Raw genomic sequence first — 21,267 nt, 5'->3', positions numbered from 1 at the left:
TACTCTTCCACGCTCAAAAGACAGTATGAGGGCAGTGGAGGCAGAAGCATCACCCCAAAGCTCTGCCTATAAAAGCTCTTGCCAGGTGTTAGCAGTGTTATGACTGTCCTTTGGAGCAGAGTGACAGAAGTACTTGTTAAAATGCAACCAGAAATTGCAAGTGCCTCAGTGAAAGCAGACAGGTTTCTTGTGAAGTGTGGCCATTGAGTGAGAGAGGAGGCTGGTTGGAGTGGGTCTCTCCAGAATACCTTTCTTGATGTCCATGTCGGGTATCCGAAGAGCACAGTCTGCATCCTGGCTCGATGGCCCTTTGGGTTTCCTTCCCTTTGAAAGGACTTCATGTTTATGCTGCCTGTGTCTCTTGGACGAGGTTTGGGTGGGGGATTTGTGAGGGAGTGCGAGTAGGGACAGAAGGCTAAACCCTCTACAATGGTTAAGGTGGTGTTTGGTTTCTAAAAAGTAAAATAAATACAAAAACAAAAATCAAAGCAGAAATCACACTTAATACAGCACACATGCTGCAGGCAACACCAGCTCCATCCTTCAGAAGCTCTCGCTGAGGAACAAACCTCCTTTGTGCAAGGGCAGGTACTTTCTTCCTGCAGACATCACCTCAAAAAGGGCAGAAGCCTCTGCCCAGTGCCCACAGCCTTTTGGCAGCTCACACTTCCCTAGGGGAGCATTATTAAGCTTGGTAATTAATTATGAAGTGATTTGTTCATAGCCCTGTAATACAATGCGTTGGGAATGGAGCGTCTCTTAAGTTTTCACCACTTTCTGGGACAAAAGTTCAGGCTGAAGTCTTTTCAGTTTTTAAGTTTGTTTGGTTTTCAGAGGTCCCTTAGGACTTTGTGCCATTAAACTCACACTCCAGCTGAAATAAGAATAGACTGACCTGCTAGCAGTTGTTCCTTATGCTGGGCTGCTGTTCCTTATGGTATTTGCTAAAAAGTTATACAGGTTTTTATTAAAAATCAAAACCCTTATTTTCTCCTCACTCTGCTCTGGGACACAGCTCAAAACTCACTGACTCGTGGAGCTGCCCTCTAGGCTACAAAAGAGCTCTATTATCAATGCAAAGTAATAAACAACCTGATCTCTTCCTCCCTTTCAGCCTTATAGAAAGGCTGACTTGTCCCCTACTTTTGTGGATCACATTTACTGATCAACATCAAGCCGCACACCACCCTGCATTATACATCCCTTTGGATCAACCCTCACCACACACAGCAGCCAAACAATGCTCAGAGTTATGAGTTCTTATTATTTTGAACCATTTACACCACGATCAGCAGCACAGTCCAATATGCATAAGGCAGCACTGACCCCTGTATATTACCATCTGGTTCCTCCAAGGCAGACGGTAACACGCAGTGCTATGACAAAACCAGGTGAACAATTTCTTGTTGTTAATGGAAAGCATACCCCAGACAGACAGACGGACAGACAGAAGCTGCTTGGCTCTGACCTGGAGCAGGCCAGCTCAAGGTGTGGTGCTGAGACAGCAGTGGTGTTGGAGGGGGGTGAAACACTTACTGTTGGCTATGTTGGAAGCAGTGTAACTGTCTGCCATTCCTGAGACCTGGCTGGCAATGCTGATCTCACTGGCTCTCCGGAAGCCCCTGAACTGAGGGGCTGAAATGGGGGTGGACAGGGACGCGCTTTCCATGAAGACGGCACCATGAGACTGAACAACATCTGCTACAAAGTTGAAACAGGGAAATCAAAATATTAGACCAACAGACAGAGACTGGGCAAGATGAACTCGAGAGGAGGAAGAGGAGGAAAACAAGGCCCGTAGATGCAAAAAAAAAACACCTTTCAAAACTGATCTGAATGAAAAACATTTCATCGGAGCTCTAGTTTGGAAAGAAAGCAAACACCGCAGCAAGCAAAGAGGCATGCGGCAGGGAGAGCGGCCTTTGATTGAGGAAAGCAAAATAAGGAGCTCAGAAAACCAAGTCCAAAATGCCAAACAAAAATATCCAGGCAGACTTACTTAAGCAGCAATAACAGAAGCATGTGTCATACGTACAGATGTGAATATATATGGCTTATATATATCCACAGGGACAAAATAATCAAGGGAGGGGGAAAAAAAACAACGTTTAAAAAGGGATATTTGTTTTCTTGCAACATTTAGACTTCAACAAACATCTCCAAGACAGAAGTGTTAATGCAAAAAGTACCAAGAAAACATTTCATGCCTGGCAGGGATTAAATTTGAACTTGTGTTTTATTGCCGATTGATACGGCCAACACTCATTAAACTGAAGTAAGGGCTGTTGAGAGAAAGGAGTGCTGAGCACTTACATCTTCGGTCGGTGTTGGTGAATCGGGGAGCACTCCGACTCTGTGAAAACAGAGCTGCTTTTGTACAGCCTGCAAGTCTGGTTTTAGACCCCAACCTGAGGTTTACCAAGTGTGCCTTAACCCTCTAAGTACATCAATACAGAGCAGGAGGATTTCAAGTCATGCTCACATGGGCTGTATACATGTATCAGAGGGAAACAGACCTCAAAAGTTCAGGACTGGCAAACCAAGAGATGCTGGAAGTCAAGATAAAATCTCTGCATTTCAGCTTTCCCCCTCTACCAGAGGTACTGGCACCCACCCTTCTGCGGATGCAATGAGGCCAAATTCAATGTCTCTGGGTTACCCCTCAATCCTGCAGTGCAGGGGATTTATTGTGCCAGTACCAAGTGTTCTCCATAGCAGGCAGCACAGGTGTGATAGTAACATGCACAAGCGAAGCTACTCACTACTGTCTTAACGTTGCCCATCTCTGCTGTACCTGAGTAGCAGCATCTGAACATTTTTCAAGACAGGGCAAAGGTTGGTGTCCTCCTGGGCAGCAACGCCACAGGGAATGTAAGCACATTTCTCCCCCAGACCAACATCCTCCACCTATTTCAGCCTCTTTAAATATCCCTGGGTTTGATCCCAGCATGTGGTTGACACAGGGTGTTTTTGGTTTATTTTAACACAGATCTTTTTTGCTTGGGGCTACTGATCTGCTTCCTCCAATCTCTCAGTTCACAGCAGCAGCATCTGTGCCCACACAAATCCTGCTGCAGCGGAGGGAAAGGGAACGTTCGAAGCAGAAACCGGGTACCCACGTGTTGGTAAGAGATTTCTGTTCTCTGCAGGGAAAATCAGGCCACAAGCTGCTCTGTGTAAAAGCTTTGTGGACTGGATGATCTGAGCCACAGTGGGAGCCTTCCCTGATGATGAGCTTCGCACACTGCCCACGTTGTGCCTGAAAGGCCATTACCAGCATCACTTTCTCAGCACTTTCCTCCTCTTTTCACCTTGCCTTGAGCTGCCGGCTGCCATCGCTGCTACCAGCAGCCATAAGCCTGTGGGCCAGTGTGGCTTTCTTACTGCAGAAAGCACCAGCACAAGCAGGCAGTTCAAGGACAGGCTGTACTTGGAGAACACAAGCCAAGCCAGGGGCTGGCTGCATTCACCCAGATGGGGTAAAGGATCCAGTTCCCATTGCTGGTATCTACTGGCTGCATGAGCTGGGACAACCCTCTCAGCTCTCCAGGTTACCCCCTGACCTTCACTGTTAGAGTCTTCTGCAATTACCCTCTTCCATCACATCACATGGGTGCCCCTGCACAGCTGTAACACAGATGATGACCATCAACTTCCCTGAGCTCCGTCAGACGTGATGAGAAGCTTGGCCTTGTCTGCACTAGGAAAAGTGCCAGGCTTTGCTCTTAGCCAGCACTGACCAGTGAAACTTGAACTTCTTTCCTCTCCCTTAGAAATAAACATCTGTGGCCTGAATTAGGAAGCAGCTGGAAGACACACTAAAGAGCACTACAACAATGCTACCCAGGAGGAAAGGCCTGGCCAAATGTGGGGCTGCCTGGGCTGATTGTGGCTCTGGCTTTGTTAACAGACCTTCACAAAAAGAGAAACCCACTTCCACAGCCCCTCTGAACCACCACAGATTTTCACTTGGACAAAAATCTATTTTAGTGTCACTGAACTGCTCAATTCAGCACAGCCTGCACTGGTGGCAGAAACCTGCTTGGCTCTCTGCAGGGGATGGTGTGCAGTTCAATGCAGCACTCCCATGCCCAGCCCACCTGGGTTGCTTTCACATTTCTCCCCTTCCTCCTGCTACGTCTCCCTGAGATGTCAGTTTATAAGGAAAAGAAGGGCAGAAAATGGCAGGGCAGGAAGCAGGGGCAGAGAGCTGCCCCCCTACAGCCAACCTTCCTCAGCTCAAAGCTGCAGTGACAGTGACTTCCAGATGGGACACAACTCACAGGAGAACTAACAAACAACAGAAACCTAACAACTTATTTCCTCAACTCTGCATATTTTCTGTACCAGCTCCCTGTAGCAGCTCTGTTCTTGCCTTTTTGGGAATGATGTGAGAAGGGTGAATGGAGATTTTACTGCACTTCCAGAAGAGGTGCCATAAGAAACAAAATGACTTCCCCCCCCCCCCCCCCAGCTATAGATCTTTAACACCCATTTCTATGCTGTACTTTTTCATTTATGGACTCGTTTGTCAATGTCCTTAGTGATTGTTTTGCACTCAGCAAACGGCATCGGGCCATCCTCCTAATGTACTGCTGGCACTGAGTTAAGTCCTGGAGGTAGCGGAGTGGCAGATTTCAGTACGTGCTATTTGCTGTGCCACAGAAGTGGGGGATGCTGAAAGCACTCAAAAATACGTAAGGATCAATAAAACACAAAAGCCAGCCAGCTGCTCAGCAGGGCCAGGCAGGGCCTGCATCAGTCATCAGCCAGCACCGCGTGCCCTGCAATTGTTACCCTGTGATCAAGAGCCACACAGAGTGCTGCTGTCCTTATGTTTTTATGGTTGTGGAGCTCCTGCAGACCAGTGGCTGTACCTGCTGCAGTCAAAGCAAGAACTGCTCGGCCACATCGTGCTCTTGAAACACAGGGTAAGGAGCAGAGGATCTTCTGAAAGCACTGTCCTGACAGCAGGATGTATCAGATGACAGCTAAATAGCACTTCACCAGTGACTTCTAAAGGGATTAATACTACCAGATCCATTCCCTCTGCTTTGTTATGGAACATCACAGCCAACATGGCAACTGAAAACCTACCAATCACCTGCACCTTTAGAAGACACACGGAGAGCCTATCTGGAAGAACCTGCAACGTTGCCATCCTGTATGACCACATAACATACATGGATGGTGATGGTCAGCTTGTTAGAAAAGAAGCAAATAAATATAATGACAGCAGAACTGGGTTCTCAACTGGATATAGGGGAAAAAAAAAGGTGAGAATGGGCAAGTGACACATGGGAAAGAAAAAGCTGAAAGACTCATTAAGATTGCAGTTGTAGCACCAGCCGCCACCAGAATAAATGAGGCCATGCAGCGTTTACCATGATAGAACAAAGCAAAACAAACTCACTGAACTTTGCTTTTAAGGCAGAAGTCGAGAAATTAATTGTAAAAAGCCAACACACAGCCACCTTGGGGTCTGAAAGCCTCATTCAGTGTACTCAGCAGAGCCACGAGGACTGTCCAAACACAGAACACTCAAAGGGACAAAATCTGGTCTGACACAGCATTAATGAGACTGCTGGCCATGGTGCAGTGTGGCTGATGGGGAGCTGCATCTTGCAGACAACCAGGCCAGTCCTGTGGGATCCTGTGCATGAGCAAGGCACCCCAGGACTCCGTGCTGCTGTGCCAAAGCCTCTTCTGGCAGCATTGCCACCATAGGAGGAAGAAATGAAGCATGTGGCAGCAGCTTCCCCTTCCAAACTCAACACTGTGGTCCCAACTCATCCTTTTCTTGGTGGGTCTCCCAGACCCCATGAGATAATTTCACGTGGCACAGCCTGAGACACAGCATGAAGGCTTCAGCTCCAGGAGGTAACAAAAGGATCTCCAAAAAAGCACCCCGAGGACCCAACACCACAGACAGTACAAAGTGTAGATTACACACACTCAGCAAAACCGGCACTTTTATTGGAAACATCTTGCCAATTCAGTACGGGAACGGGGATACTTGTTTCCATGAAGCTGTCCTGGTTCTGGGCAGCACCCAGAGGGCTACTTTCCATGAGGAGGATGGGATTGTTCTGGATTGTCTCAACTAGAAGCAGATGGGGGGGAAAAAACAAACACAGAAGGACAAAGAACAACAGACATGTGGCCACAACGTGTTAATGTACAAACAATTACAACCGAGCACTTCAACTATGAGGAAACGGGTCTTCAATGAGAGGACAACCTTCAAATAGAGCAAAAGAAACGAAACACGGGTGGCTTTCCAAACAGACCCACATCAGAGAGATTGGCTGGTAGCAAAATGATGGTGTTTGAATGCCAAAAGAAAAGGGAGCCTCTTCAGCAGCTTCTCCAAATGAGCTAAATCCACAAATAGCCAGCAGATCCAGGGAAATCTTTTTACTATGAGGAAAAATAATACATGCTGTACGGGAAGATTTACTTGATTCAGACTTACAGCCTACACAGTGCAAAGCACAGGAGTAAGCAGGGATGTGAATTTGATTTCACTCTGCAAGTTGGTTGCAATGAAATGGGGACCCAACATCTAATACAGATGGCAAAAGTTGAAAAAAAATAATGGAAAATAGTCCTGGATGGGGGGGGAGATGGAAAAAAGCCAGCTATCTGTGCAAGGAAATGCACACAGTAACATTACGGAGCATTTTGTGCATAATTGATTGTAATAATTGGGATTTTGAATTCCACGCAATCATCGAATCATATACCTTAATTATAGCAACAATTAACTTTTCTGGAGCATCCTACAATGAGCACTTCTGTGTTATTAGTGGCTTTGCAAACCATGGTCAGAACAGCCCTTCTAGATAATGCCCAAATCACAGCCATTTTTGGCTCTAATGGAAAGGAAGAGCCTGTTACTTTACAATAAGCAAATGAAGAGGCGTTGTTTTATACGGTCAGAGACTTTAAAGTTGCTTTCTTGGTCAGTTTTATTCATCATGTCAGAGCAGCATCTCTTACAGTAACACAGCTCTGGGGCCCTGGAGAGGGTTTTGAAGTCACCCTACCCTTCCTATAGCTGAGCTAATTGCCATTTCACTCCTCTCCATTAGATCACGTACAAGTTTCTCTCTAAACTCAGACACAGCCAACCTCACAGAGGTGTAGGGAGGCACAGTAAATTAGTGAGATCACCGCTGTAGCACAGGATGATAACCAGAATGCAGGTTTAAGGTGCATTTCTTTGTTTTAAGGCTACTTGCAGCTGAAACCAAGAATATACGCCCCCACAAATTTGGTTTTCAAGTTGCCACAGATTCCCCAAGCTGCCGTAACTGGACTGAGTACAAATGCAGTTGTAGGTGGATCCATTTTTAAGAAGTGTTGCAGCAAGATCTCTGCTAAATTTGACGAGTGGGGTCTGCAGAAAGTATTTGTTCGCTTTGCTAAATGCGGATTTTAGTTTATGCCCACTTACACAAATCAGATCTCCAGATTCAGCAATTAAAACCATCTTTAAAGATACAGATATATAGAAGATCATGTAAGTGGAAATCTACCAGAGTTTTAGAGGGGAAAACAAACAAACAAACAAACAACACAATCCCAGTCTTCCTAGACGGCTGCTTTTGCATTTGACTCCAGTTTGCCAGCACAATTTCTTGCACACTATTAGTTTTACAGTAGCAACTCCTCGCTACTCTATTGACTTTAAGTAGTCTTTGACTAAAAGTCTCCTAACAAGGTAAAAAAATACAGTGAAACTGTCCTCCTTGCCCCAAAGCCCTTAACTCTGGAAGGAACTAAAGCTTTAGGAGAAATGGAAAGGCCAAATTTAGTTTTGTGAAGCAGTTAAACTCCCTGAGAACTCCTTGCAATGAGAGACTGCATTGAAATGGCAACAGACCATGAGAGTCTAGGCACAGAAGTGAAGTGAAGATGGTAGGAAATAGAATTCGTTTTATTAGATCAACTGCAGGAGCACCAATGTAATGGGAGCTGAGCCAGGGCATGGTCAGGACACAATTGTTTCAGATGAAATCCAGCCAGCCAAAAGGACATGCACACAGCCATTTTAGACATTGCTACTGCTGCAATTGGGGTAGAGCAAGTGAAAAGGCCACTGATGGCAGAGGAGTCCTAGGTAGACTAAGTGTCTCATGGGCAAGGTGTAAAAGGCAATGCATTGCCAGCAGCCTGCCCATCTGCAGGAGCCAGTCCTTTGGCTGGTTCCATGAAAAAACAAAGGGTTCAACCAAGTGAATTATCTCATTATCTTACTGTTGACTTTGCTCCTTCCACTCTTCACTGCCCCCCTAAACACCAAGGTCCTAAAACAGCCAAGTTCATTACACTACTTTCAGTCCCAACAAGCACCAGCTTGGGTGTAAAACATGGACCTTCAAAGGTAGCTCATCATATTTTGGCTCTCAGCAGCTGATGGCCTCTGAGCAACAAATGACAGGCATTTGAGCTATGGGGCACTGATTTTGTTGGAAAAAAACCCTACTTTTCTGATAAATCAGGAATAAAGTTAACGTTATAGGGCCAATTCTCTTTCTTGTCATTCCCAATTGCTTTGATAACTTCATGTGAAGTTTGGACAGCTAAACAGGGATCCAAAGTGACTTACCCAGAACAGCAGAATTGCCATCACCCAGTGGGAACCTCTGGTAACGGGGAATATTAAAGGGGGGTAAAAGGTAGAATTTCCTCTCCAGAAGGGGCTCGAGGCGTGAAGCGGATGGGTCTGCAGGGTGGAACAGGTTATAGACCTGCTGACAAGCTGGTCTGAGCTGAAAGACTAAAGAGATGGAGAAAAAAGGTGTTCAAGTATCACGCAGTTATTTGTCTATAAAACAGATACCTGCTGAGGTGGGTTTTTTTGTATTTTTTCCCTTTAAAGTAATGAAGATTTATTACCTCCTCATATTCCATTTTAATCAACCGAAATAATTTATCAGTATATTTACAGATTCAATAATTTTCCCAGCATTCCTAACGTTTGGGAGTAAAGGACAAATGAATAGCATTATTAGCGTTGTCCAGATCATAGGGTGGCCTGATTCCTTACAGCAGAACGAACATTTTCTTTATAAATAACTGGTGTTTTTATTTGACTAGATGACTCAGGGAGCTCAGCAGTTTACATCAGGACTTACTGTCAAGAGCTGGAATGACAGTTTTTCGCAGTGCAAGAACCAGACCCAGGGGAGAACCGAAGAGGAAGAAGTCAGTGATCTCAAATTCAAACTTTCCAATGTTTCCTCCATCCAGCATCGTGGAGCTACTAGATCGCCTGGATCCCGGGTCATTCCTCAGAACACTAGAATGTAAACTAGAAGAAGACCAGAAAACAGCGTCAAGATTTCATCCATGCTATTTTGTCATAATTGGAGGCCAGATAAGCCATTGACAGTGATTATAATTTCTGTCTCTCTAGTGAAGGAACTGTGCCAGTCAACCCACTGTGCCTCTGTACTACTCTTTACTATCCAGCAAAATGTGCCCCCCTAGCAATAACCCCATTTCATTGGTATACTTCAGACTGTACAAATCCAAGTTTCAAGTGGGTTCATTAACACATCCCAATCACCTCAAAACGTTGGTTTTTTGAGGAGTCAAAATCTTGGCTATACGCAAAGTTGTTACCATTCCAATTACCCCTCAGCCTTATCCCAACAGCCCCAAGTAACTGTACTTAAAGAACAAATAAAGATACAGAATGTGTTCAGCTTCTTCCTTTCAGCTGCCAACTCTCCTTGAAAAATTAAACTCGTGTACAGCGCAGGCTGGCTAATACAGAGGTTTACAACACAAACTAGACGTCACAGATCCCTTGGACACTTAAGGAAAGGGAAACAGGAATTCTTAGACAACAAGCCCAGGAATCCACCCCCACGCTAGGAAGCAGTTGAGGTCTGGGATAGAACATTGAAATGACAGATGTGTAGCACTAACAACCTGGTTCAGAAAAGGTTCTGACATTCCTCTCTCACCAGCCTAAAGCAATATAATTGAATTTCTTTTCCTCTCCGGATTCTACAGATTCAGACTGCAGCCCTGCTGGGCTATCACTATTACAGTTGCAACTGGAGAGCTGAGGACAGACTCCCAGCAGTCACTTAACAGGGTGTTTTCAAACACTTCAAAAAGCATTAGAATGGGGTCTATAAAATATGTAGGATAAATGAATACCACAACAGCCAGGCTAGATAATAGGCTTACTGGCCTGGAGTCAGGGATGATGTAAATGTAAGTCTCTACCCAGCCCCAAGACAGAGTCCCAGGTGGCCACCACGGCATGCCACAGCAATTGCTCATTGAGGCCATGTCTGAAGGCAGCATGTGGCTGCCCAAGTGGGCAGTGATATCCCAGCACTGCGGGGCTCATGGAAATAGGGCTGTTCATCTGTAGCTTTAGAACTTTGGCAAGCAGCACATTACCCCCAGGGACAGCATCCTGATGGCTGTCATTCCCAAAGGGTGCCAATACCTTCTCCTCATACCTCACTGCTGTGTATTCTCTGAAGGTGCACGCATGCACAATCATAGTGCTGTCCTCCTGGTTACCATCCACAGGGAAATAAGCTTACTCATGGCGGACATAGAGATCACAAAGTCAAAACAGCGATGTCAAAAGCAAGACAAACAGGAGGTTACAGCAATGACAGCTAAAATGAGTGTGTTCCCATTCCTGTGATGTGAACAAGCCTCCCTGAGATCACACTGCTGGGATGTGTGATGCTCAAACAGATTTAAAAACAAGCCACCTTCGGTGAAGCTACAATTATTTTAGCCGTCAAGACTGCAACACATTAAGTTTGCGGCATGTAAAGAATACAAAGTTCCTCAGAATAAGTTCAGCTTTGCTGCAGACAGCGCAACAGCAGCGTGATCCAGTCACACAACAGAAAGGATCCTGATGGCAGATGTGTTGCAGCAGGGCAGGTACGAGGCTTTTTTGCATATTCACTCATCTTCCCATGGCATCTCTTTGTGGGGAATGGAAGAGACTGAGAATAGTCGCACTGCTAAGCAATTTGGACAGCTTCTCTCATTTTACTGGAATCTTGGTAGTCTTTTCTGCAATCAAAAGAAATGAGAGCCAAGGGGAACTCTGAATCCGTCAAGCTCCAAGCAATGTACAGTGCCCTGTTCTCCCTTTAAAAAGCAGCAGATGTACTGTGTGCATTAATTAAACAAGAGCTTATGAATTTCAGAAGCAAATCAACTCATTTACAATAATACAAGTACAGCACAGCCAGAAATAATGTAGTTGTGCAGAAGGACTGAATTTAAAAATAAATGTGTGATTGTAATCTCCAGATGCTGCTCTGGTTTGCTGGGCATTATCCCAGAGAAGAGAGCTGGTCTGATACATGAATAAAAAATTAGTGTCTTTGGCACAAGTTGAAATCTGCAATAGGCACAGAGAGAAAGGCCCCCATATGCCAGGCTGCCAGAATGCTGCGCCCATTAGGAAAACTTGGCTCTATTCTGCCAGTCTCCTGCATAAAGCTGAGTCTCATCAGAGCTTGGTTTTCATATGGGAAAATCATTATTTGATGACAGAGAGACTGATGGGGCATTCAGCCAACGACAGGGCTGGTATGATGCCCTGCCAGGGGGAAGGGGTGAACCCCTGCACCCTGGACCAGAAGGGGAGAGATGCAAACAAATCTCATGCATTTTTCCTGAATGAATCTCATTACTAAACTCTCTGAGAGGCTCATTTTGGACCCAGGTTTTAAAGGTTGATTTTGAAAGATACAAAAGCCTCAAAGAAGTAAAGGTGCCCTAATCCATCAGCACACTGAACACTGACAGCCCTTTCCAGGCTCCCCTCAAATGTATCCCAAGGGGAGCAGGCACACTCCTTAAGAGATAGAGCAAGAAACACTGGAACAAAGCTATTTGAAAAGACAGATGGCACTGTGCAGTCCCTTCGCCATTCCATGCTCACTGCCTCTGCTAGACTAGATGCAAAATGCATCAAGATGCCAGCCCAGTTTTCTGTGCTCAGCTTGTGCTCCAGAGGTCAAGAACATGGAAGAGAAAGCATCTTTCTGCATGACTCCTGTAATACATGAGGCTGTTTCAATAAGGTGTGAACAAGAGACTGATTGTCTTTTATTAACCTGCTAGGAAGAGCTGAAAAGCTTACTGTTTTGTCTTTAGTAAATGCGGTTACCTTTTTGAATACAGAAGCCCTGTTCTCCTATGAATCCTTTGCAAATGGGCCCCTGACGTGGCAGGACATGAGCCCCGGTGCTGGAGCAACAACTGCAAGTAACTGAGGAGAAGCGGAAGAGTGGGATGAGATTTCAGCTCAGCACTGGGCATAAGGAACAGCACTGGACATGTGCAATGCTGATAATGGTGTTTGATTGGGGAGACGTTGCTCCCCAATGCTGGGGATGTGGATGGAAGGGGGATTAACAGAATGATGCAGTTCCTCTTGTCCCATAGGAGACAGAGGTATGGGCTGTCCAGTTCCACACGCTGAGGGAAATGATTCAGACCAGAAAAGCCTCTGGGCTTTCAGAAGTAATCCTCAAATGATCAGCAGCAATGGAAAGACCACTATGAAAATTTTATCAGTCACGTTAACAGATATGTTTGCAAAAGCCCATTTGAAGAAGCTTTGCAATGTGATACTGAGAGCTTTGATAGCGAATAACAAATTTGAAATACAACCTAGGTACAATGGAGAAGTTCTGGCAGAGGACAAAACCCAATCCTCTGCTTCTGCTTCATGTAATGGCATGGGTGACTTTGCCAAATACTCACATAGGACAGCAGAGATGAACCAGGCAACCAGTGAGGGCTCACGATGACTTATCCAGAGCATGTGACTGACCTAGCAGAAACCTACTACTGTGATAGGAAGGGGCACTGTGGTTCAATCTCACACTTGAACTAAGCTAAAATTAGAGAGCACTCTGCTGGTGACAGCAGGTCAGCTTTTGGAGATGCTCTGAAATTTAAACACCACCAGACTCACAATTCTCCTTCACTCTCTTCACTCACACTGTTAACATATTTGCCATACGACCACCATGCTGCAATCGCAGCACAGAAGAAAGTAGTTACCTGACTGCCTGGGCTGTCAGAAACAGGATAAAGAGCTGTTCCGTTGTCATACTGATGCAGTAGAGCAGCTGAATTCTCTCACTGCTGCTGAGTAAGGGTGCTGATAGTTTTTTTGTATGTACAACATACTCAATGTAATCTATATTCCGCTACTCTAAAATAACACTTTCCTCCACCTTCCTTGACAGAGGATGACAAAGCAACATTTGAGTTTCACAGGTGCTCCATCTCAGATCCAAAACACTGCTGGCTCTGTTCCTTAGAACTCTTACCTTGAAAGGAAGGCTTGATGCTGCTTTATTGTGTCCAGTTCGTAGGTTGACGAATCACTCCTCTTTCGTGGCAGCTGCTTCTTTGGATCCTCTCCGTTGCTACGGGGAATATCAATGTTGCTCCTGCTGAGGTGTCTGCTGGCTTCCAGATTAGAGCCACTGGAGCAATAGCTGTTGTTCACTGTTATTCCAGGAGACAGCAGGTCGGTATCCTGGGATTTGAAATACATGGACTTACCACCCTGACAACTGCATCACCCACATTATAACCTCCTCATTCCATCCTTCTCAACCCATTTACATGAAGATCTCATTCAGAGCCTTAAGACACACTAAGACACACCTGCTGGCCATCTATTACAAAGACAGACTTTGCTGCTTCATGCAAAGATGCTCACTAAAACCAAGGGCTGTGGTCAGCAGACCCATTCCCAGAAGACACAGGGAACCAGCATTACCTGGACACTCACAACACTCCCTCTTCGACTGCTGTTTTGGCTCTCAGACACAGTTTGATTGCTGTAGCATAAGGCATCAAATCCTAGAATTCCTCCGACACAGTCCCCAACCAAGCAGACCTGAAAAAGGCAGAGACGGGGCGGGGAAGAGCCCTCTGACTTCAGTTCAGAGATGACAGTTAAAAGGAGTGCTGGATTATACTTGGAAAAGCTGCTGTAACAGGATAACCAGTGCTTTTATCAGTAAGACTATTTTGTCAGAGAACATCCACTCATACCCTGCAGACTCTTGCTAGCCAGCACAGCTAACGTGTTCTGCCTGTTCCCATTCGCCAACCAGAGCAAGGTGAAAGCAACACAGAGACCATCCATGGCCCTAAGTCCAGGGTCAATAAAAAACAAGCCTGAATCCCTCCTCACCAGCTGCCCACACCACCTCAGGCAAGCTCTGCTGTGCTTCTGTTCCATGTTTGTGCTGTCAGGAGATAATGCTGTCCTGCCTTCAAGAGCATTCTAGGCACAACACAGAGCATAGGCACTAAACAGCACTGAGACCCCTGAGCAGAAGCTGGTTTTCTGCGGCCCTGGGGCTGGGAACAAGCTCAGGGTGGATAATACGCGCAACATGCACAGCTCGTTCAATAGCTGTTCAGTTCCTTGGTTTGCAATGGGAATAACACAGTAACAAAAGCAGCAATCCTGATTTGGAAAGGTGTGTCATGCTGAAAACTGATTAACTTCACAGCTTCCGATCTCCTTTTCTCAACACAAGCTCTGACTTTGCTTTGTATCCCAAAGGTTCAAGACATAGCATAAGCTGTAATCTCTCTTTCAGAAAGAAATGGAAGCACACTTTCTTATTGCAGCTCAACACTTATGCATTTCCATCCCTCCTGACAGATTAACAAAAAGAGCATCAGAAGGAAACTGCTTCACTTGCTCTTCCTCTTTGTTGTGGCTCACCTGGCCATTGAATGACATTCCCTCCTGGGATTTGATGAACTCGCTGTAGGCCTGGTTGGCTCTGACGATCACTGTGGCCACTGCTTCTTGGTACTGAGGTGATGATGTTGCTAGCAGAGGGAGGGCAGCAAGGGGAATGTGATCCTGGCTGTTGGACAGGCAGCCTTCATCATAACTATACGGGCTGAGGCTGGATAGAGCAAGAGAGATTGGAAATACTAAGATACAGAGCGGGGAAAAACCATTTAGGGGCAGTACAGCCAGTAATGAGAACTGTTTAAAAAGAGACAGAATGGCCATTTATTCCAATGTGAACGCATAAGAAATTTAATAAATCTTTCCTTCCCATCAAATGTAAATCTTCAGGGACAACATCCTTATATGGGTAGAACAACCCGCAGACAAGGAAGCAGAGCCACAGTATTTATTGGACTAATTAGAGTAAATCAATCACAAAAGTCTTGCCACATGATTACTGTATTCACTGCAGCTAAGTATGAAATCGAGATCGAATGCTTCTCTAGTATATTAATAAGTGCACTCTTGAAGCGTGGTCAGAAACTTTCAATGTGCAGAGCATGTAATGAATGCCAGATCAAGAGAAAAGAAAAAAGAGAGGAAAAGAAGAAAGGAAAAGAAAAAAAACAAGCATGAAATTTAACACGTCTGAACAAAAAAAGTAGCAGCAACTTACCTGGACACCAGCGAAAAGGCTTCGGAGCAGATGGCTGGGCAAGGGACTAGCCTGATGGCAATGTGTCCAAGAGCAGCTGGGTAATGTACCCTCATCACTGTGTCAAAGACAGTCGTGATGGTGTTGACATCCCCTTGCTTAGAGCTCTGATCACCACTTCCCGAGTCTAGGATGTTCCCTCCATGGAGTACTAAGAGGAGGACATGGATTTTACTTGGCTGCATTAATGGCTGCACTGATTCATCCTAGGTGGGAACGAACAGAGCAAAGTAGAAAGGTTGATTTTGCAAAGAAATTATATTTGTTTTACAGGGATTTTAAGGAAATTTTATCACTTCCCCCCTTCCCCCCCCAAGCTCATACGTGGTACCTACCACACATGCACTAGTTAAGTAGGTTTAAAACTTCAGATTTTCTTATAATGTTGGCAAAAAGGAACTAGAGAGAAAAAACTTCCCCATAAAATAGTTCCCCATAACCAAAGGGCTGGCCAACAACTGGCTCGATGGCTGCTATACAGACACACCACAAGTTTTCATAGTGGCTGTCCAGATCGTTTGTTTAGGATGCTGAATAAATTCCTTGCCTTAAAAGACAGGTTGCAGTTTGCATCTCAACTCCAGATAGGGTTATTATTAAGTTTCCCACTAGAATAGCTCTAAATCTGATCCTGATGCCCTAAGAGCAGATCCAAGAACATCCATGTTGGTTATGTTTTGCAACATAATGGAGCATAAACTACTTTTGGTATCTCTCCACTATCAGGGCTCTCGGTGTTAACAGCCCCTTGCAGACTCAAATCCCCCTGCCCCAAAACCTGAGACGTGCAGAAGCACTGATCCTTTCTCCTGTGCCTCACCCCACGTGCTAACAGAGGCAACCTCAGAGAACATCCTGGCTCCTTCCCCAGGGGAAGGCAACTCCCTGCTGAGGCACCACAGAAGACACTGGGATTGAGTGGGAAAGGGGAGGAAGGGGCAGCAGGGTTTTCCATTTGGCATTTTTTTCCCCCTCATTTTAATATCTTTAGTCACCTGCTGTCTTTTGAGCATTGATTGAGCCTCTGACAAACACACTGGTGGGAGGGAAGCATGCCCAGGCACACATTAGCAACCTAACAGCTAGCTTGCATTTTTACCAGATAATACTAAAGCATGTGTTAATACACAGCCCACCAGAAGCATTAAAATGCACATCCAAGTCTGTAATAAAGATTTTCCAGACCTCCTGCACGGCAAAAGCCTTCAATTATTTAGCACCATTACATTATATTAACATCTGCTCTTTAAACTTTCCCCGATTCCAGTTTACAGTGCTTGCAAGGTGAACTTTTCCCTGGCTGGAGGCATCAGAGGACCTCTCCCTGCATCTGAGCACTGCTTTCAGACAAATGTTTTAAGTGCTCATTTGGAGAACAACATGAGTCACCAAGCTCAGGTCATCCGGAGGTTTATCAGTCATTTGGAGGCGCCGTTCCCTTCCAGTTCATTAACCTCTGCTCTTAAAGGAAGTGGGGAACATGCAAGCAACTGCTGATTATTTTAGGGGTGGTGGTGGCTATTTAGAACTTTCCTGTAAGATCTGGATTCATGTAAGATGACTGAATCTCGGCCTACCTTTTGATAAGGGGGGCTTTTACACTGGAAATCCCTGCAGTGGTGGCTAGAAATTTCTAACTGTTTTAGTGCACTACCTGTGAACAACTACAAGTAAAAGGCATTTTCAGCTCGCTTTCAAGTTTGTTTCTTTCCTAAAATTAAGCCAGAAATGGGAATGCCTTGAGACTACCCGGATAAGACAGCAACTCCTCTGCACCAATTCAGTCTCTGCATGAAATCTTAGGGCTGTGAGCTGCAGACAGCTCACCTTGAGGTAGCTAGAACCACTCCATCTCCAGCAACCCACTTTCCCTATAGACCTTGAGCTCTCAGTCTTTACAACAAAAGCCTAGCATGTAGAATAATATCAAATCCATGCTCACAGTCTTTTACTGACCATAACATGAGTAGAGCAGTTCACGAAGGACTCTATAAACAGCCCCATCAGCTGTGCAGCACAGACAGGCATTGCCTAAGGGGGCATGATGACTACCACGACTCTAAGGGACATCCCACTAGGACACTGGCTTGCAAAAACCTGCATACCCCAAGACTGGAAAGCCAGGGGGAAATCACTTGTTATTTTATTCAGATCCCTGATACAGGCTGTGCTATAACTGATTTCCAAACAAAGCCCTGAGCAGCTCAAATGAGTGGGCTGCAGCACAGCTGTGTCAGTGGGACTACCACAGCCTGCAGTTACACAGCACTCCTGTTCCCACTAACTCACTTGGCATTATCAGGGCAGCTCTACCAGCAGTGCCTCAGGCAGCTGTTATCCCCACAGGATCAGTGTTTTTTCCAGCTGGATACCTGACACTGCCTGCAAACGATAGAAGATTTTCTATCTGATGCTCAAAAGGCAGGTGAAATAATCCCTTAAGCCTAACCAGGGAGTATACAGCATACCAGTGTGGCTTCAAACGATACACAAAGACAAGACACCACTCACAGCGAAGAGAGCAGTTTACCCCATTTACCCCACATGGAGACTTTCCAGCCACGGGGGATCTCGTTATAAGAAACCAAAGTGCTTACTTCAATGATGCTGAGCCTCTCGACGCTGGAGCCAACGTGGTACTCTGCTGATGTCTCATGATACAAGTCACCTGCAAGCACAGAGGTTTAAAATGTCAGCACTGCAAGACGCTTTGGCAAAGACACTCTTCCACAGAGCCAGACTATGCCAATGCCCCTCAGCCTCTTTGCCTCAGATTGCCTTAATTATTTCATCAACTTGCCCTCTCCTTCCCTCCCTCATCCTTCCAGCTGAGAAACCTGGGCAATGCCAGGCCACTTATTTTCCAGCAATTTCTCATAACCTCAATAAGCACTTTAGGATGCTGGCAAGCTCTACTCTCTTTACAGCAACCCAAGCATCCTTACTGCATCAGGCACCGCAACAACAGGAAATCCCTGCACAATTCTCAGAAATGATTAAAGTGTGGGAAAATAAAAGGAACCACTGCAACTGTGCTGGGGGAGCAGAGATCTGAGGCGCTCACATGTCTGTGTCTACACAGATCAGCACTGTATAGAAAGCCTAAGTGTCATCCTTCACCGTGTTGCTACATGAATCGTGCCAGCTGAGGAGTCCAATTCCTTCCCAAGTTTTGTAAAGATGAGCAGAAAAAATAATTGAAAAAAAAAAAGAAAAAAAAAGTATTGAGGTGGGTACAGATATGAACAAAGGATGGAGCAAGAGAAAAGAAAAGTCAGGAGAAATTGAAGCGATTCAAGACAGAGCTGAAGTATTTCATCATTATAGAAACGACTCCTGGCTGTTGCACAAAGGAACCTAACCAGCATGGGAAATAAAGGGAACCAAGAGCTTCCTTATCCCATCTCCCACCAGGCAGCACCGTGCCAGCAGCGCTGGGCAGTCATTTCTGTGCTCTGCCTCAGCCTCTCTGTTCATGAGATGAAGATAACAAGTTTTATATTCTTCAAAAAGGAACTGTAAAAGTGACCTGGACAGACTGTGAGGTATCTGTGAGGTATCACATGCAGTTTTGACTTAAGAAAAAAACAAAACAAAACAAAATTACCCGGGACATCATCACATTCGGGGGTTTCAATTTTATCCATCAGATCATTGGAACTCCATTTGGTTATTTCTTTCGGGAACATTTCCTCATTGTCAGACAAGTCCTCTTTAAAAAACAGATTTTTTTTTGAGTCACACATACAATTACGTATACAGACAAGAGCACAGAACAGAATTTTAATCCAAAGACCCCATAGTTACATGTAATCTTATAAACATCCTGATGGTTTAAGTCATAATAAAACACAATACTTTCTCAACTTTCATTATGTAGGAAAAAAAGCCTATCTTGAAAAAGTTAAGAACATGTAACTAAAAGGTTCTGTTTTCAAATGAAAGCCTCAAGGTGTGGAAAATATGATGCAGATTCTTAGAACAACCATTTGAAGTACAAAGTTAGACATTTTTTCCTGCCATACTTTCTGCTTGGCATGGCCCTGTATGGCTGCTTGGTGATGCTGAGCAGCCAGTAGGTTCCATACGGGATCACTGCTGGGATCCTCCCTGAGTTATGTGAAAGCTGAGTGAGGTCTTTGGGGGAAGCAGTGATAAGGATCGCTATTGTTAACAGGACCAAACACCTAAAAAGGCAGAAGTAACAAAGGAAATGTGAACTCCCTGAGCTATCTTTAGCCTGATTTCCTTAGAAGACCAACCACATTGCCTCCATGTCCATCATTTCCCTCCCACCTAAAGAGCTTCTTTCCTGGCTAATTTCAGCTACAGCTGGTAAAGAACAAGGGTCCCCAAAACACAACATTCAGAGAAACGTAATGAAAAGGGAGAGGCATAAAAAGGACAGAGCCTATAAAACACTCCCCGGCAGCATCCAGGAAGGTTAACAGGGCTCCAAACGAGCCCCTTGAAGAGCACTCCACAGCTCCATCACTCAGTGCTTCACTGGGACAGGTTCTGGGAAGAGGAGCAGAGCCCTGGGGCTGCACCTGAACCCACAGCCAACAGCAGCTGAAGGCTTACAGCAATGCTTTTGCTATGAGTTGCTGGTTTCTTCTATTTGGTTTTTCTTCCCTACATTAGGGATGTGTCTTTTACTGTTACAGAGGTTAATTGGTTTCTAACTTATTTATTGCTCTGTGCTTATTATTCCTTTCCTGAAAATTTGGGGCTCGTAAATTTAATAAAGAGATATAAACATGATAATAACAGAAGCAATTACAGATGTCTTGATCTAAAATCTTTAGAGTCCCAGACAAGGGTTCTGCCTTTCTTGGTGCTGTGCAGTCACTAAGAAAATACTGGGTTGGAAGAATCCCAGGATCAGGAAACAAAAAAGATTATGACATTTATTATTCTTTTCAGCGTATCTGAGCTAGTATCTCAGGCCTAAGCACACAGCCAAGCAAAGATCAATTATTTTTAGGAGTTTCTATTTACACGTTGACCACAGAAAGGCAGCAACCTGGAAACTTCATACTGGCATGCCATTTCCTTTTTCAGCTATGGAAAAAACTGAGTAAATCCTCAGTGCCCCACGCAAGGGAGCATGGAGTACCTGTTCCCAGCAAGGGGAAGCACGTGCGTGCAGAATGTGTGCTGGCGGAGAATTAAGAAGATTGCACTCAAAGCTCCTTCAGCAACTTAAGCTTAATATCGAACTTATTTCCTTGAGAGGTTTAATTGCAGCCCTTATTGCTGCCTAAGTGATCACCAAAAGGGATATTACTCCCGTTATTAGTATTTATTACAGGATAGAAATCAGGTATTACTGTACTTGTCACCACTTTAACCAGGCTCGGTGAATGACAATGAGTGGGAAGTTCAAGACAAGAAACCTCCCCAAGCTCAGTGTGCACCCACTGCATGCTGAGGGAACGTGCATCCATGGGAAGCACCACTGAGGATCTCTGCTGGGTGCTGACCCTGATCAGTTCCACTTCCCATAGCACTGACCCTGCATCTCCCAGCAGGATGAGCCTCCCGGCTGCTGCTGGGGTTACTTCTCCTCCCAGGCACCTTAGGAGCACTCCTGGGATTCCCCATGGGCCTGAATCCCAAACATCCATCTCAATCTATCTCCATTTTATTACTGAGTAATTAAAGAGGAAAAAAAAAAAAGTGTGGATAGCAGTGATGCCATTTCAATGACTCATTCCTCCTTTCTTGTTATGTATATTGCTACAATAAATCCTCTACAGTT

At 45.1% G+C, this 21,267-nt stretch overlaps 1 protein-coding gene across 10 annotated transcripts in view; it reads right to left on the bottom strand.

Annotated features, from left to right (window-relative positions):
- The window catches only part of PITPNM2 (phosphatidylinositol transfer protein membrane associated 2), a 106,326-nt gene that overhangs the window by 10,786 nt on the left and 74,273 nt on the right, over positions 1-21,267 (bottom strand). For 5 of the 10 annotated variants that reach the window (XM_085555674.1, XM_085555678.1, XM_085555676.1 and 2 more), the window contains 11 exons: positions 19,111-19,215; positions 18,101-18,171; positions 15,465-15,709; positions 14,771-14,960; positions 13,808-13,927; positions 13,350-13,561; positions 9,144-9,319; positions 8,615-8,785; positions 5,954-6,103; positions 1,537-1,701; positions 249-452 (listed from right to left, as the gene is read on the bottom strand). In XM_085555674.1, the coding sequence (XP_085411800.1) occupies positions 249-452; positions 1,537-1,701; positions 5,954-6,103; positions 8,615-8,785; positions 9,144-9,319; positions 13,350-13,561; positions 13,808-13,927; positions 14,771-14,960; positions 15,465-15,709; positions 18,101-18,171; positions 19,111-19,215 (1,809 nt within the window). The remainder of the gene's footprint in view (positions 1-248; positions 453-1,536; positions 1,702-5,953; positions 6,104-8,614; positions 8,786-9,143; positions 9,320-13,349; positions 13,562-13,807; positions 13,928-14,770; positions 14,961-15,464; positions 15,710-18,100; positions 18,172-19,110; positions 19,216-21,267) is intronic. The other 5 variants (XM_032447868.2, XM_085555681.1, XM_085555679.1 and 2 more) reach the window with 5 other exon arrangements.

The sequence above is a fragment of the Coturnix japonica genome, chromosome 9 (genome assembly GCF_054131305.1).
Source record: "Coturnix japonica strain WE chromosome 9, WE-NBRP24, whole genome shotgun sequence".
Taxonomy (NCBI): domain Eukaryota; kingdom Metazoa; phylum Chordata; class Aves; order Galliformes; family Phasianidae; genus Coturnix; species Coturnix japonica.
This window is presented reverse-complemented; position numbering and strand designations above follow the sequence as displayed.